General features: G+C 46.4%; 1 protein-coding gene across 4 annotated transcripts in view; it reads right to left on the reverse strand.

Annotated features, from left to right (window-relative positions):
- Window positions 1–9,479: 9,479 nt before the first annotated feature.
- SUDS3 (SDS3 homolog, SIN3A corepressor complex component) overlaps window positions 9,480–18,629 on the reverse strand; it is a 201,229-nt gene continuing 192,079 nt past the window's right edge. For all 4 annotated transcript variants that reach the window (XM_063964312.1, XM_063964313.1, XM_063964315.1 and 1 more), the window contains one exon: window positions 9,480–10,977. In XM_063964312.1, coding sequence (XP_063820382.1) covers window positions 10,879–10,977 — 99 coding nt within the window. In that variant the 3' untranslated portion in view covers window positions 9,480–10,878. The remainder of the gene's footprint in view (window positions 10,978–18,629) is intronic.

Raw genomic sequence — 18,629 nt, forward strand, 5'->3', positions numbered from 1 at the left:
TTTCGTTTGCATGGGTTGCCACAAGAGATTGTTTCTGACCGTGGAGTACAGTTCACCGCCAGGTTTTGGAAAGCCCTTTGTTCAACTCTACACATTAAACTTAAGTTTTCGTCTGCTTATCATCCCCAAACTAATGGGCAAACGGAACGAGTCAATCAAGATCTAGAGACTTTTCTTCGTTTGTATCTCTCTCCTTCACAGGACAACTGGGTGGAGTTGTTGCCTTGGGCGGAGTTTGCCCATAACCATTTGTTTCATTCTTCCACTGGGGAATCACCATTTTTCGTCAACTACGGGTTCCATCCCCGTGTTCCGGAATTTCCAAGCCTTCCGATAATAGAGGTTCCTGCTGTAGTGTCCACTCTACGACACTTTGGACAAATTTGGAGAAAGGTTCATGCTAATCTTAAGCAGGTTTCTGTTCGGTACAAGTTCTTCGCAGATAAGAAACGGCAAGCCGCACCTCAATATAAAGTTGGGGACAGGGTATGGCTGTCCACACGGAATCTCCGGTTGAAGGTACCCACCATGAAATTCGCTCCAAGGTTCATCGGTCCTTACCCTGTGCTACAAGTCTTAAATCCTGTGGTCTGTAAACTGGGTTTGCCTGCCCATCTTCGAATACCTAACGCCTTTCATGTTTCTCTACTCCGTCCCCTCATTCTGAATCGGTTCCACTCAGCACTCCCTAGGCCAACGTCCGTAGTGGCAGAAGCTGGAGCGGAGTTTGAAATCAAAGCTATTCTTGACTCTCGTTATCTTCATAAAAAATTACAGTACTTGGTGGACTGGAAGGGTTATGGTCCTGAGGAGAGAAGTTGGATTGGGGCTACTGAAGTAACGGCTCCTCGTCTGATTCGGATCTTCCACTCCAGACATCCGACTAAGCCCGGGAAGTGTCCAGGGGCCACTCCTGGAGGAGGGGGTACTGTCACGAACCTCGGGCAGCGGCGACCGCGCTTGTCCCTGCGGGTGGCCTGGTCTGCCCGGCGCCTCTCTTTCCCTGACGGTCTCCGGCTTCAGCGGCGGGTCGGCACTGCTCTCCGGCGGCTTCCCGGAAGCAAGGACGCCGCCATCACAAGCGAGGGCAAGGAGGCGGAGCAGGTCTGACGTCACCTGCCTGCTCCGCCAATCAGGCTAGGGCGGGGAATTTAAAATCGGATACCAGGCAGAGATCCGGTGCCTGAGTATCTTTGTTTCTCCTGCGGAAGCTGTGATTCCAGAGCTCCCTCGTCCCTGCAAGCATCCTGTGCTTCCAAGCATCCTGTGCCTCCAAGCATCCTGTGCCTCCAAGCATCCCGTGCCTCCAGTTACCTCCGTGCCTCCAATTATCTCCGTGCCTCCAATTATCTCCGTGCCTCCAATTATCTCCGTGCCTACAAGCACCTCGTGCCTCCAAGCACCTCTGTGCCTCCAAGCACCTCCGTGCCTCCAGTTACCTCCGTGCCTCCAATTATCCCCGTGCCTCCAATTATCTCCGTGCCTACAAGCACCTCGTGCCTCCAAGCACCTCTGTGCCTCCAAGCACCTCTGTGCCTCCAAGCACCTCCGTGCCTCCAGTTACCTCCGTGTCTCCAAGCACCTCGTGCCTCCAAGCACCTCATCCCTCCAAACACCTCGGTGCCTCCAAGCACCTCCGTGCCTCCAAGCACCTCCGTGCCTCCAAGCACCTCCGTGCCTCCAAGCACCTCATCCCTCCAAACACCTCGGTGTCTCCAAACACCTCCGTGCCCCAAGCACCTCCGTGCCTCCAAGCACCTCCGTGCCCCCAAGGGCCTCCCTGCACCTCAGTGCCTCCAATACCACAGTGTCTCCAATATCTCAGTACCCCAGCCTTCAGTATTTCTACTAGTCTTGTCTTACAGGAGACCTTCAAGAATTCCTCTGGGCCTCCCGCCTGCCGTCTTAGTCCTGCATGAGGAAAACCTACATCCGGCCATCTCTACTACGACCCAGTGGCGGTTCCTCTTCCCGGTCATCGGAAGAAGCCCCGAGTCCACAACACTCCCAAACCAGGTCAGTGACAGTGCCTTTGACCCGCTTGCTTTTCTGAAGCCGAAAGGACTGTACCTGATAATACAGTGCTTTCAGAGTCTGTGAGGAAAACTGAGGTAAAAATATTTCTTCCCAGCTGTTGCTGCGGATACGAGGTCCCAGAGACCATCCCCAAATAATTCCTCACCCTTATAAGGCAGAATCTCTATGCGCCTTTTAAAGTCAGCATCACCTGTCCAGTGACAGGTCTCTAATACCCTCCTGACAGAATGGACATTACATTCATTTTGGATGCCAGCCGGCAAAATATCCCTCTGTGCATCCCTCATACATAAGACGACGTCTTAATATGTTGTCATGTTAGCAAACTAGTATGTTTGACAGGGTCAACGACCACGCTGCAGCAGCACGCTCTGCAGGTTTCAGTCTAGTACCTGAGTGTGTAAATACAGACTTCAGGATAGCCTCCTGCTTTTTATCAACAGGTACCTTCAAAGTGGCCGTTCCTAAAACGGCAGTGCCACCTATTTTGACAACCGTGTGAGCGCCTTATCCACCCTAGGGGAGATCTCCCAGCGTAACTTATCCTCTGGCGGGAAAAGGTACGCCATCAGTAACTTTTTAGAAATTACCAGTTTCTTATCAGGGGGAACCACGCTTTTCACACACTTCATTCATTCAACTGATGGGGGAACAAAACACTGCCTGCTTTTTCTCCCCAAACATAAAAACCCATTTTTAGAGGTTAATGTCAGAAATGTGTAACACATTTTTTATTGCCGGGATCAAGTCACGGATGTTCCTAGTGGATTGTGTATATGTCTCAACCTTGTCGACACTGGAGGCAGACTCCGTGTCGACATCTGTGTCTGCCATCTGAATGAGCGGGCGTTTTTGAGCCCCTGATGGCCTTTGAGACGCCTGGGCAGGCGCGGGCTGAGAAGCCGGCTGTCCCACAGCTGTTACGTCATCCACCCTTTTATGTAAGGAGTTGACACTGTCGGTTAATACCTTTCACCTAACCATCCACTCTGGTGTCGGCCCCACAGGAGCGACATCATATTTATCGGCATCTGCTCCGTCACTATATAAGCCTCCTCCTCAAACATGTCGACACAGCCGTACCGACACACCGCACACACACAGGGAATGCTCTGACTGAGGACAGGACCCCATAAAGCCCTTTGGGGAGACAGAGAGAGAGTATGCCAGCACACACCAGAGCGCTATATAATGTGGGGATTAACACTATAACTGAGTGAATTTTCCCCCATAGCTGCTTGCATATACAATATTGCGCCTAAATTTAGTGCCCCCCCTCTCTTTTTAACCCTTTGAGCCTGAAAACTACAGGGGAGAGCCTGGGGAGCTTTCTTCCAGCTGCACTGTGAAGAGAAAATGGCGCCAGTGTGTCTGAGGGAGATAGATCCGCCCCTTTTCCGCGGCCTATTCTCCCGCTTTTTTCTGGATTCTCGCAGGGGTATTTACCACATATATAGCCTCTGGGGCTATATATTGTGGTATTTTTGCCAGCCAAGGTGTTTTTATTGCTGCTCAGGGCGCCCCCCCAAGCGCCCTGCACCCTCAGTGACCGGAGTGTGAAGTGTGTATGAGGAGCAATGGCGCACAGCTGCAGTGCTGTGCGCTACCTTGGTGAAGACTGATGTCTTCTGCCGCCGCTTTTCCGGACCTCTTCTTGCTTCTGGCTCTGTAAGGGGGACGGCGGCGCGGCTCCGGGACCGAACACCAAGGACTGGGCCTGCGGTCGATCCCTCTGGAGCTAATGGTGTCCAGTAGCCTAAGAAGCCCAATCCGGCTGCAAGCAGGCGAGTTCTCTTCTTCTCCCCTTAGTCCCTCGCTGCAGTGAGCCTGTTGCCAGCAGGTCTCACTGAAAATAAAAAACCTAAATCTATACTTTCTTTCTAAGGGCTCAGGAGAGCCCCTAGTGTGCATCCAACCTCGGCCGGGCACAAGATCTAACTGAGGCTTGGAGGAGGGTCATAGTGGGAGGAGCCAGTGCACACCAGGTAGTCATAAATCTTTCTAGAGTGCCCAGCCTCCTTCGGAGCCCGCTATTCCCCATGGTCCTTTCGGAGTTCCCAGCATCCACTAGGACGTCAGAGAAAAACGGGATTCCTATTACCCTTTTCCAACTGGGGACTATTTAAAAAGAGAAATGCCTCCTAAGGTAGATACGCATGTCAATCGATTAGTGCGCAAATCTATATTGCTTTTACAGTCAACATCATTAAATGACATCACAGACAGAAGAGTGGATTGGTTTTTGTAAACCACTCTGTCAGGGGCAGTCATAAGGCCAGCTATGGCTTCAGCTTGGATGGCAAAGGCGGTAGCAGAATGGGCTGAGGTACTGGAAAACAGTGCTTTCGGCACCTACTTGGGAGCAGGAATCCCATATAGCTCACATGAAACAGGCTGCGGTATTCTTAGAAGTGGCAATAGATATGGGTACTATTGCTTCAAAAGAATCAGCCTTAACGGTAGCTGCTCGCAGAGCAATTTGACTACGTACATGGAAAGCTGATTCAGAATCTAAGAAGGTTCTGGAATCTTTGCCTTTTGTTGGGAATATTCTGTTTGGTAAGGAACGGACAGATATTCTGGAGTCAGAAGCAAAATCCAAGAAGGTCAAGTTACCTGCCAATTATAACCCCAGGCCTAAGGGTTCGGTTTTTCTGCCATTTTGGTCGCAAAGAAAAACAAAAGGAAAAAGTGATTCTAAGCAGCGACAATACAATAAGTTTGGTAAGGCAAAGAAGCAACGGGCCACCAGAGGGCCAGCTTCCAAACCAAAAAATAAGCCATCAGCCTGATGGTGTGGGTATCTCTGGGTTGTTTTCCCTTACAAGAAGCAGCCTCCTCGAAGGTTCTTCTGCACCAGTTCGTCTCGAATAGAGGCGAAGGCCAGAGCCCTGCAAGAAGCAGTTCAGAAATTGCTTCAGTCAGGAGTAATTATTCCTGTATCCCCTGCACAACGGGGACATGGTTTTTACTCCAACCTGTTTTTGGTCCAGAAGCCAAATGGGTCGTTTTGGGCCATTCTCAATCTCAAAATGTTAAACAAAATACATTTGGGTACCACGGTTTCACATGGAGACGTTACGCTCCATAGTTTCGGCCATGGAACCAAGGGATTACATGGTATCGCTGGATATACAGGATGCTTACCTGCATGTTCCTATAGCATTGTCTCATCAGTGTTACCTCAGGTTCGCCATCCTCCAGCAACATTTTCAGTTCCAGGCCTTACCCTTTGGGTTAGCCACAGCACCAAGAGTATTTACCAAGATTATGGTGGTTATGGCAGCTTATCCCCGCAAGCAGGGGATAAGAATTTTTCCATACCTTGACGATCTTTGAATCCTGGCACAATCCCAGGAATTGCTCTTGGGCCATCTCCAACAGACAATAACTTGTCTACAGAAGCACCGATGGCTCATAAATTGTGATGGAATCAGAGATGACTTTGCCCAACAGATGATTCACTTGGGGGCTGTATTGGATTCAAGTCTGCAGAAAATATTTTTACCTCAGAACAAGATATCCAAGGTACAGTTAAGGACTCAGGAGTTGTTACACAGTCAAACGATATCAATTCACGCAGCAATGCGAGTGATGGGCTTGATGGTGTCAACATTCGACATGGTGACGTATGCACAATTCCACTCAAGACCACTGCAGCATCTGATTCTGGCCAGATGGAATGGAGTACATCAGACAATAAAGAAACAGCCCATAGTACTTTCAGAAAAGATAAAAAGGTCATTAGCCTGATGGATGCAGACATCCCATCTGGACAAGGGGAGACCCTTTTGGATATCAGATTGGGAGATCCTGACAACGGATGCCAGTCTTCAGGGCTGGGGAGCAGTGTCCGGAAAATTATGGTTCCAAGGACAGTGGACCAGAGAGGAAAGTTGCCTGCCAATAAACCTGTTGGAACTTCGGGCCATATACATGGCACCGATTTAGGCAAATGACACACTGCAAAGAAAAACCAGTCCAGATCCGCTTGGTCAATGCGACGGCAGTAGCGTACCTCAACCATCAGGGAGGAACTCACAGCAAAAAAGCAATGGAGGAAGTAAGTCACATACTAAAATGGGCAGAACTTCATCTTCCAGCATTGTCCGCAGTGTTCATTCCGGGAGTCCTAAACTGGAAAGCGGATTTTCTCAGTCGACACGCCATTCAAGCAAGCGAATGGGCTCTACACCCGGAAGTCTTTCAGACTCTTGTAGACAAGTGGGGATTGTTGTTCAGACGGGACGCCATGAGATCTAAGTACCAGCATACGGGTCAAGAACAAAGGATCCCGGAGCGATCTTTGTGGACGCCTTGTCAGTGAAATGGGACTTTCATCTGGCTTATCTGTTTCCTTCGATCATCCTGCTACCCAGGGTGGTGAGGAAAATAAAACAAGCAAAGGATGCCGTGATTCTAATAGCTCCGGCTTGGCCCAGAAGGCATTGGTACATAGATCTGCAGAGGATGTAGATGGATGCTCCAATTCTGCTCCCTCAACGTCAAGATCTACTGATGCAGGGTCCTTGTTATCACAGGCATCTGGATCGACTGTCTTTGATGGCGTGACTATTGAAACCTCTATCCTGAAGTCAAGAGGATTCTCACAACAGGTAATTAAACTATGTTCAGAGCAAGGAAACTCTCTCCTCAGCTCGCATTTATCACCGAATATGGCAAGCCAATATTCATTGGTACAGTGAAAGTAGTATGGACCGAAAATCTTTTCAGAGTATCCAAGGGCTTAGATTTCCTTCAGGCAGGAATGGATAAGGGTTTGAAGGTGGCTTCCTTGAGAGTGCAAGTATCAGCATTGACTGTATGGTTTCAAAATAAAATTGCCAATTTACAGGATGTGCGTACATTTTTCCAGGGAATGCTGCGCATTCAACCGCCTTTTGTTCCTCCTGCAGTGCCTGGTTCTCAAATCCCTTCAGGTTGCTCCGTTTGAACCACTTAATAAAGTGGATCTTAAATGGTTGACAGCAAAAGTTCTTTCTACTGACTATGGCATCAGCTAGAAGACTGTCAGATTTAGGAGCGCTGTCATGTAAATCTCCTTTTCTGATTTTTTTATCCAGATAAAGCAGTTCTCAGAACTAGGTCTGGTTATCTTCCTAAGGTGGTATCTAAATTTCACCTTAACGAAGAAATTGTAGCCCCGGCTTTTCAGGTACCGGGACTTTCTGCGGGAGAAGCGTCGCTGGACGTAGTCCGTGCATTAAGAATCTACGTGGATCGTATCAGTGCCATCAGAAAAACAGATCCTCTCTTCATTCTCTACGGATTTCACAAGAGGGGATGGCCTGCTACTAAACAGACGATAGCAAGATGGCTTCGAATGACGATTTCAGAAGCATATTCTCGAGCTGATCTCCCTGTTCCGGCTAATGTCTCTGCTCACTCTACTCGTAAGGTAGGTCCTTCATGGGCAGCACAACATGGTGCTTCAGCAGAACAGATATGTAAGGCAGCCACATGGTCTTCCATTAACACATTCATTAGACATTATGCCTTGGATACTTTTGCCTCTCATGACGCTGAATTCGGGCATAAGGTTCTCCTGTCCAATCAGGAGCGTCCCCACCACTAAAAATTGCTTTGGGAAATCCCATTGTTATCCTGTGGATAACCTGTGGACCCTGCCGGAGAAATATACGTTATGGTAAGAACTTACCATTGATAACGGTATTTCTCCTATGTCCACAGGGATCCCACCCCGACGCACATGATTTGAGGATCTTTATATTCACTAAACTCTTCCCTCTTACATGGAAGGGTGTGCGTGTGTGTTCTTCTCACCTGAATAGGGTTTTACATAATGCTCCTGCCTAAATGCTTTGGAATCCAACTGATTTGCCAGAGCCAGTGGGCGGGGATATATGGATGGGCCTGTTGCATCCTGGAAGGACTGAAAGCTTGTGATTGTTTGGTGCCAATCCGCTATCGCTCCATCATATCCCATTGTTATCCTGTGGAACCTGTGGACATAGGAGAAATACCGTTATCAACGGTAAGTTCCTACCATAACGTATATTTTGTGTTACATTTAGGTACAGAGTAAGACATGAATAAGCACAATTACAAAAAAAAAAAAACACCTGTCAAAAGTCAACATTATGAACAGTTCAACACTTTATACTACAGCCCTTGAGGGAGGTTATGTACAATACAACAAAGATAAGTGCACATGGGAAAGTCCACTCTAATGGTGAGCCTCTTCCTGCTATGAGTATGTTTCCAATAGCCAGCTAACAGGCCTCAAGTATTTTACCATGAATTACACACAGATACACAGTTATAAGTGCACCCCATTGGCAGTATACTTCAAAGGCAAAAACAAAATCTAGTGTGTAACTAGACATTTGAGGGTTACGGAGAAACATTTTGTAAGTAGGCCCATGTACACCAAAAACAAACACATATCCATGGAGTTTGATAGCGGTACTACAGAGCTGGGTACATAACTAGACTATATTTAAAACTAAATTTGCCGCCAATGACACATCTTTACAACAAATGTATTTTATTGTCCAGTGTGTACGCAATATTTGGCTATCAATGCACGCTCCCGTGGGCTGCTAGCTCGGTCCTCTGTCGTTTGTACATGCAGCTCCATTTTGAAAATGTCTCTAACAACTAGGTGCAAAAGTCTTGTGTGTACGCTACAAGCGACAAACTGAAACCCAACAATGTGGTAGGGTCAGAAGACTCATGTATATCGGTGGGTCGTTTGTAAAATCGCTCAGTGTGTATGCACAATATTGTTTGCCCGGGAGTCCCAGGGAAATCGCGAGAGACATCGTATCATTTGCATGTCGTCTAATGTGTACCCAACTTAAGGACTATCCTCCAGGTGCATACCAGTCACTATGGTGGTTAGGCCTCTGTGTACAATTCAACTGTTGACATATGCTTAGACAATTGAAGCCTAAAAACCTGGGGGGCAAAATATAATAGCCTGCGCGAGTCAGGCTGTTTGGGCAATTCTGCGAGTCTGCCAGTATTTTTAAAGCAGCTATCATTTACAATCTGATGATTGTCACTTTACAAAAACGGGCAACCTCACAGGCTATTACATTTTGCCCGGGGATTTACTTTACCGAGTGTTGCTTTGTTGCCTGGAAATAGCCCCAAAGCATGCCTGTGTAGATTACCATGCAGCTGGCATGAAGAATTAATTGCCCTATGGTATTAATGGATTTCCACTTAGTGGACTACAGTTCCTTTCTAAATAAATATTTCAAGTTCTATTTTCTTATGGCTTAATAATGCCTATATATGCCAATACTCAATGATGCTTAGATGAAGTTCTTCGCATATGTAGCAGTGTTATATTATGGTTTTTATTCCACTGGTGAACATGTTTGAGGTAGTGGCAAACAAGCACTGTTCCAGCTACAGAAGTCTTCAGGTCTGTTATATAATTTGTGACAAGGTTTACTCAAATATTATGTAACCATTTTTATCAAGTGTTCCAAAAACATGCATGAGCAATTAAAGAGCTTGTGTGACATTTCCTTCATGATCCTAATATACAAGGATTTTAATTTGAGCCTATGAGACACTCTACTTTAATATAATGATTACAATTGCCCATATCTTAGACCAGATGTTCTCAAGGCACCCCAACAGTCCAGGTTTTAGGTTTATCCATGGCTCAGCAAAGATGGTTAAATCAAAATCACTAACGTGCTAATTAAGTCACCTGTGGCCATGCATGGATAAACGTAAAACCTGGACCATAGGGGTTCCATGAGGACCATGTTTGAGAACCACTGCCTAAGACAGAGTTTGATTATTCTCCAAATGGTCGAGGTCTTTAGCACGATAGTACCGCAAACTTTTAAAAACATATTGGAAAAATTAGGTGTTATCCCATTGTCAATTGCCTGCTAATGGCAGCACGACAATAAAAAGTAAGAACCACAATTTATATTAAATACCTGAGAATGGCGTCTTGCACAAATTGTTGTGGAATGAAAACATTAGTTCCACTGTTTAACTTTTTTTTTTTTTTACAAAATGCCAGTTGCAGAACAGCAGAAAGCACTGGTGGTGATAACCTGTGTTATCCAAGATCATACAGTTTTATGATACATTAAAAAACAAACATACGTCTGGTACAGCTTATAGGAAAAAAACTGAAAACACTGTCCTCATAAAAGTTACAAAAACATTGGATTAAAAAACAAAACAAAAACAAACCTCTGCTAAATGCAAACTGCAAGAATAATATTCCATATCTCACCTGCTTTCATACAAAACTACGTAAAACAAATGGCCCCTTATCCACACTCTCCTACTCCTCAGATTTGGCAAATCCCACAATGTCACATAGTTCAAGCAGTGGCTGTCTTGATTAGGCCACCAGAGACCTCACAGTATCATACAGGCAAGTGGTAAGTGACAGTGCGATTTGTTTTTTTCATTTTTTTACACCTATTAATGAAGTCTGTATAATGTTACTGTCACTTTAACCTATGCAATGAATTCAGTTAAAAAATAGACCACTTATGTAGCAGAATGAGCATTGTGTGAAATGATTCTAGTTGCAGTTAATCAGTTGCAGATTAACATAGAGACATGGTGAATATTTGAAGAATTCCCAGGTCGGGCAGTCTGAAGAGCTCATCTTGCAAAACACTACCCCATAAGTCATGGGTTCCATATTTGAAAAAAAGTCATCAGAGGCTGAAAACATCTGTGTATAAATTAATGTTCACTGATCATATTCTGGGTTTCTGTCCATGGTGGTCAGTGATGCCAACATTCTCATTGAGGTGGGGGGCATTATACTGTCACATGAGCAATGTCAGTTCAGAAGACTGGCAGGTTTCAAGCAGCTGAACGTCTGCGGATAACAAACAAGCCCCTCTGTAGTTGGCCTAAGTAGATCCTCATCTTTGTACTGTCACTGCTCTTCCTCACCCAAATCTGTAAACAAAGACATGAATAAGATTAAATGCATCTTTTGGCATTTTGAATTGTATGAGATGAAAAATACACCAATAACTATTACTTTGAAGGGATTCATAAATGTACAGATTATAACTCTAACAGCGGTTCTCAAACTTTTTTGAATGATAGCGCCCTAGAGTATCAGTCTTTTTTTCACGGCACCCCTAGGCCAAAAAGTTTTTTTATTGATAAATTTAAAAAGAAATATAAAATTAAGCAAATTGTGTTTATACAGTATGTCACCCTTAGGTTCAGTTGTGTGGTGAGGGACAAGATTTGCTTCTGTTAGTCCATATTTTATGACTGAACCACCAGCACTGCTTTTGGCTATTACATGGACCATAAATAATTTGAATTGGTCCTCGACAACCAATTCAAGGCACCCCTGCAAGTGTCTTGAGGCACCCCAGGGTGCCACGGCACACGGTTTGAGAACCACTGCTATAGTACATGCACAGGTAAACTCATACTTCACATTACTAAATCTAATTTTACATCACAAATTTTCCCAAACACGGTGTTAAAAAGGGGTATATTTGTCAGAGAACTGGTTTTCTTATTGTATATAACTACAATATATTTTAAAATAGGATTTTAAGACCTACCGGTAAATCCTTTTCTCTTAGTCCGTAGAGGATGCTTCAAGAACCATGGGGTATAGACGGGATCCGCAGGAGACATGGGCACACTATAAGACTTTGAATGGGTGTGAACTGGCTCCTCCCTCTATGCCCCTCCTCCAGACTACAGTTATAGGAACTGTGCCCAGGGAGATGGACATTTCGAGGAAAAGGATTTATTTAATTATTTTAAACTAAAGTGAGATACATACCAGCTCACACCTCCAACACGCCGTACAACATGGCATTCAACAAACAACGCATGCAACGGCATGACCAACAACAGTCACAGATTGACTGAACTCAACGCCACATGAGCGTAACTATAACCAAACTGCAGATACAGCCCGCACTGGGACGGGCGCCCAGCATCCTCTACGGACTAAGAGAAAAGGATTTACCGGTAGGCATTAAAATCCTATTTTCTCATACGTCCTAGAGGATGCTGGGGATGCTTCAAGAACCATGGGGTTTATACCAAAGCTCTAGAATGGGCGGGAGAGTGCAGATGACTCTGCAGCACCGATTGACCAAACAAGAGTTCATCCGCAGCAAGGGTATCAAACTTGTAAAACTACGCAAAGGTGTTTTGAACCCGACCAAGTAGCAGCTCAGCAAAGCTGTAATGCCGAGACCCCTCGGGCAGCCGCCCAGGATGAGCCCACCTTTCTGGTAGAACGGGCTTTCACCGATTTCGGTAACTGTAAACCTGCCGTAGAATGAGCCTGCTGAATCGTATTACAGATCCAGTGTGCAATAGTCTGCTTGGAAGCAGGAGCCCCAATCTTGTTGGGAGCCCACAGGACAAAGAGAGCCTCTGTTTTCCTAATCTGCGCCGTTCTGGCTACATAGATCTTCGAAGCTCTGACCACATCGAGAGACTTTGAAACCGCCAAGGCATCAGTAGCCACTGGCACCACAATAGGCTGGTTCACGTGAAATGATGAAACCACTTTCGGTAGAAATTGCTGACGAGTTCTCAACTCCGCTCTATCAGCATGGAAAATTAAATAGGGGCTTTTGTGAGACAAAGCCGCCAACTCAGACACTCGCCTTGCGGATGCCAAGGCCAACAACATGAATACTTTCCAAGTAAGGAATTTCAGCTCAACCTTACGTAAAGGTTCAAACCAATGAGATTGCAGGAACTGCAACACCACATTAAGATCCCACGGTGCCACAGGAGGCACAAATGGAGGTTGGATGTGCAGCACACATTTCACGAAGGTCTGAACTTCTGGAAGGGAGTCCAATTCTTTCTGAAAAAAGATCGACAAGGCCGAAATCTGTACTTTAATAGAGCCTAACTTTAGGCCGAATCCACATCTGCTTGTAGAAAATGGAGCAAACGCCCCAGGTGAAATTCTTCCGTAGGAGCCTTCTTGGATTCACACCAAGACACATTTTCTCCAAATACGGTGGTAATGCTTTGCCGTTACTTCTTTTCTAGCCTAAAGAAGTGTGGGAATGACTTCACTGGGAATACCCTTTCGGGCTAGGATTTGGCGTTCAACCGCCACGCCGTCAAACGCAGCCGCGATAAGTCCTGATACACGCAGTGGCCCCTGTTGTAACAGGTCCTCCTGAAGAGGAAGAGGCCAGGGTTCTTCTATGAGCAACTCCTGAAGATCTGGATACCAGGCCCTTCTTGGCCAATCCGGAACAATGAGCATCTCCGGAACAATGAGGATCGCCTGAACCCTTGTTCTTCTTATAATTTTTATCACCTTTGGAATGAGTGGAAGTGGAGGGAACACATATACCGACGGAAACACCCACGGTGTCACTAGGGCGTCCACTGCTACCGCTCGAGGGTCCCTTGACCTGGAACAATCTCTCTGAAGTTTCTTGTTGAGGCGGAACGCCATCATGTCTACTTGAGGAACTCCCCAACGACTTGTCACTTCTGCAAAGACCTCTTGATGAAGACCCCACTCTCCTGGATGGAGATAGTGTCTGCTGAGGAAGTCTGCTTCCCAGTTGTCCACTCCTGGAATGAAGACTGCTGACAGAGCGCTGGCATGTCTTTCCGCCCAGCAAAGAATCTTCGTGGCCTCGGCCATCGCCGCTCTGCTCCTTGTTCCGCCCTGGCGGTTTACGTACGCCACTGCTGTCACGTTGTCTGACTGAATCAAGACAGGCAGACCTCGAAGAAGATGTTCTGCTTGCAGGATGCCGTTGTAAATGGCTCTTAATTCCAGAATGTTTATGTGTAGACAAGCTTCCTGGCTTGACCACTTTCCCTGAAAGTTTCTTCCCTGTGTGACTGCTCCCCAGCCTCGGAGGCTTGCTTCTGTGGTCACCAGGATCCAATCCTGAATCCCGAACCTGCGTCCCTCCAGAAGGTGAGAACTGTGCAGCCACCACAGAAGGGAGATTCCGGTCCTGGGAGATAAAATTATTTTCCGGTGCATGTCCAGGTAAGACCCGGACCACTGGTCCAACAGGTCCCACCGAAACACCCTGGCATTGAACCTGCCATACGGAATGGCCTCGTAGGCCACCACCATCTTCCCCAGCAACAGAGTGCATTGAAGAACTGACACCTTTGCTGCTTTGAGAATCTGCTTCACCATGTTCTGTATTTCCAGAGCTTTTTCCACTGGAAGAAAAACTCTCTGCAATTCTGTATCCAGAATCATACCCAGGAACGACAGCCGTGTCGTCGGATCCAACTGTGATTTTTGCAAATTTAGGAGCCAACCATGTTGTTGCAGAATCGTCAGTGAAAGGGCAACATTTCTCAGCAATTGCTCCTTGGATCTCGCCCTTATGAGGAGATCGTCCAAGTATGGGATAATTGTGATTCCCTGCTTGCGCAGGAGAACCATCATTTCCGCCATTACTTTGGTGAAAATCCTCGGAGCCGTGGACAGACAGAACGGCAACGTCTGAAATTGGTAATGACAATCCTGAACAGCAAATCTCAGGTAAGCCTGATGTGGAGGATATATGGGGACATGCAAATAGGCATCCTTTATGTCGACCGACACCATAAAATCCCCCTCCTCCAGACTGGAGATCACTGCTCGGAGAGATTCCATCTTGAATTTGAATTTTTTTCGAAAGAAATTGAGGGATTTTAGGTCCAGAATCGGTTTGACTGAGCAATCCGGCTTCGGGACCACGAACAGGCTCGAATAAAAGCCTTCCCCCTGTTGTGATGGGGGCACTGTGACAATTACTTGATTTTGACACAACTTTAGCATCGCAGTGCTTACTACCTCCCTTACTAGAAGAGTAGCTGGCAAGGCCGATTTGAAAAATCGGTGAGGGGGCACGTCTTGAAACTCTAACCGGTATCCTTGGGTTACTATTTCCACTATCCAAGGATCCAGGTCCGAGTGCACCCAGAACTGACTGAAGAGTTGGAGACGTGCCCCCACCTGTGCGGACTCCCGCAGAGGAGCCCCAGCATCATGCAGTGGATTTGGTAGAAGCCGGAGAGGACTTCTGCTCTTGGGAACTTGCCACAGCCTGTGACCTTTTTCCCATTCCTCTTCCCCTCGCAGCAAGGCAGGAGGACCCTCGTCCTTTCTTGAATTTATTGGGCCGAAAGGACTGCATCTGATAGTGAGTCGTTTTCTTCTGCTGTGCAGGAACATAAGGTAAAAAGGAAGACTTACCCGCGGTAGCCGTAGACACCAGGTCAGTGAGGCAGTCACTAAACAAGACCCTACCGTTAAACGGTAGAGACTCCATCGCCTTCTTAGAGTCAACATCAGCATTCCATTGATGAATCCACAATGCTCTCCTTGCTGATACTGCCATGGCATTGGCCCTTGATCCCAAAAGGCCAATATCCCTTACAGCTTCTTTTAAATATGCTACAGCATCCCTGATATGACCCAGAGTCAAAAGCACGCTATCCCTGTCTAGGGTATCTAGCAGAGATGACAAGTTATCTGCCCACTTTTCAATAGCGCTACTCACCCATGCCGCAGCAACGGCAGGCCTGAGTAGTGACCCTGTAGTGACATAAATGGATTTAAGTGTATTTTCCTGCTTACGATCCGCAGGATCTTTTAGGGCTGCCGTGTCAGGAGACGGAAGCGCCCACCTTTTTGGATAGACGCTATAAAGCTTTGTCTACCGTGGGGGTTGACTCCCACCTTTCCCTGTCCCCAGAGGGGAACGGATATGCCACTGGAATTCTTTTGGGAACCTGTATCTTCATATCAGGATTTTCCCAAGCCTTTTCAAAAAGCGCGTTCAGTTCATGAGAGGGAGGAAACATTACCTCAGGTTTCTTTCCTTTAAACATACAGACCCTAGTATCAGGAACAGCAGGGTCCTCTGTTATATGCAACACTTCTTTTATCGCCACAATTATGTACTGAATACTCTTAGCCAGTTTTGGATTTAATCTGGCATGACTATAGTCGACACTGGAATCAGAGTCCGTGTCGGTATCTGTATCAGCTGTCTGGGTAAATGCATGTTTCTGTGACCCCGAAGGGGTCTGGGCTTGTGACAAAGCATCCTCCATGTCTGGTTCTTAGACTCAGATTTATCAAATCTCTTAGTCAACAGAGTCACATTTGCATTCAAAACACTCAACATATTTACCCAATCATCCGTCGGCGGTGCCAACCAGGCCACTCTCACAGTACTCTCTGTCCCCACTCCAGCCTCCTCCTGGGAAGAGCATTCAGCCTCAGACATGTCGACACACACGTACTGACACCCACAACCACACTGGGGCTACAGGAGACAGACCCACAACAAAGCCTGTAAGAGAGACACAGAGGGAGTTCTGCCAGCTCACAAATCAGCACCTATCCCGGTACTGAAGCGAGTAAAAAGACTGCCCAGACCTGTTAGCGCTTTACATATAAATCAATTTGCACCAAATCACTAGTGACATTCCTCCCCTCCCCCCCCCGTTTTGCACCCTGTTACTTGTACAGCAGTGTGGAGGTCAGGGCCAGCGTCTCTGCAGCTTCTGTGAAGAGAAAATGGCGCTGGTCAGAGCTGTGTGGGCTAAGCCCCGCCCACTACATGGCACGCTTCAGTCCCACTTAAATTTATATTTATACTGGTGGAGGTCCTTTAACTAGTGCCTAGGCACTGTTTTTACTTATGCTAGTGCTGTTTGAGGTGTTCATGCTGCCCAGGGCGCTTCCCCTACGCCCTGCAGTGCCGTGTTATGTGTGGGAGCATGGCGCGCAGCGCGGTACCTCAAACGCAGTCTTCTGCCGTCATTGAAGTCTTCTGATCTTCTCATACTCACCCGTCTTCTGGCTCTGTGAGGGGGGTGATGGCGCGGCTTCGGGAACAAGCAGCTAGGCGCACCAAGTGATCGAACCCTCTGGAGCTAATGGTGTCCAGTAGCCTAAGAAGCAGAGCCCTTGAACTCAGATAAGTAGGTCTGCTTCTCTCCCCTCAGTCCCACGATGCAGGAAGCCTGTTGCCAGCAGGTTTCCCTGAAAATAATAAACCTAAGTATTTTTCTGAGAAACTCTGGAGAGCTCCTCAGTGTGCACCCAGACTCACTGGGCACAGAATCTAACTGGAGTCTGGAGGAGGGGCATAGAGGGAGGAGCCAGTTCACACCAATTCAAAGTCTTATAGTGTGCCCATGTCTCCTGCGGATCCAGTCTAAACCCCATGGTTCTTGAAGCATCCCCAGCATCCTCTAGGACGTATGAGAAAGTATATTTCAACTTGGGGTATACAAAACATTTTTCTATAATGCGAGACATCCTAGTGATCATTAGATACATAATGAAACCAGTATCCTAGTAATCAATAGCCCCATGTATTACAGTAGACTCTTATAACAAATGTATACATGGACTATAATTTTATTGTGAATTTTAAATTTTTCATAAATTGTAAGTGAGAATTCTATGGGCGGTATCCTATTAGCAACAGTACTTTCTCGCTGCTGATAGGAATGCCGGGGCCTAGCCTATTAGCCCAAATGTCAGCACTTATCCGGGATTATGTTTCTGGTGCCTCAGGCACACAAAGCATAATCCACGATAAGGGGCAGCCAGAGTCACGATAAACACACGGGATCAGAGACTTATCCCCCATCCCATGTGTTTTGTGCGATCGCAGGTCCAATTTCAGCCAATCAAAATAGCCTCTAATTGGTTAACGCTATAATGACCATCGGTCATTAATCGCAATACCCGGCCGAAATTACATACCCCCTAATTGTATACTGCCCTGTATGTACAATTCATTACATTCTTGTGTTTTTTTCTTTAACTCTTGTTTATAGCACATTTACTTATTCTATAATTCTTTGTTTAGTACCACTGCCTCCCAAATGCAACAAATAGAAAATAATCTTTCTATTATTTTAATCACATTGTAAAATAAATTCTCATTGGATTGATTATTAATTATTATTGGATTGATGATTAATGAACCCAGTGAAATTTTATCAGTGACCGGATCACGCTAGTTAAAACTCACTACTATTACTGAGCATAACTGGATGATTATACTAACAATGGTATCTCTCCAATTTCATTATTGAAGAAAAAGCATATAAGCTCTTTAAAGCTGGGTACACACTTGAGCAATGTGGACCCAGCTGCTATATCAGCACGACAGGCCGACATATCGGAACCTGGGTACACACGGATTTTAAAGAAGGATGGAGCGATCATGTTCCATCCATCATTAGCATACTACAGAACGCTAGCAGTATCATCAGGTCTGATGTGTAGCACATCAAACCTGATGCCACTGCTAGCGACCGCAGGCACCCTCATATTGGGCATACACAATGCCCGATATGCACCTCTGTGAGCGATATGTCGATCCGAACAGACAAGTCGAACAACATATCGCTCATGTGTGTACCCAGCTTAAGGCTCTAAGACCAGTGGTTCTCAAACTGTGTGCCGTGGGGGCCAGTGGCACCCTTGGGTGCCTTGGGGCACTTCGAGGGGTGCATTGATTTGGTGGTCCAACAACAATTCAAATTATTTATGGTCAATCCAATAGGCAAAACTAGTGCTTGTGGCTACAAATATCCTAAAATATGTG

Source organism: Pseudophryne corroboree, chromosome 1 (assembly GCF_028390025.1).
Source record: "Pseudophryne corroboree isolate aPseCor3 chromosome 1, aPseCor3.hap2, whole genome shotgun sequence".
Taxonomy (NCBI): Eukaryota; Metazoa; Chordata; class Amphibia; order Anura; family Myobatrachidae; genus Pseudophryne; species Pseudophryne corroboree.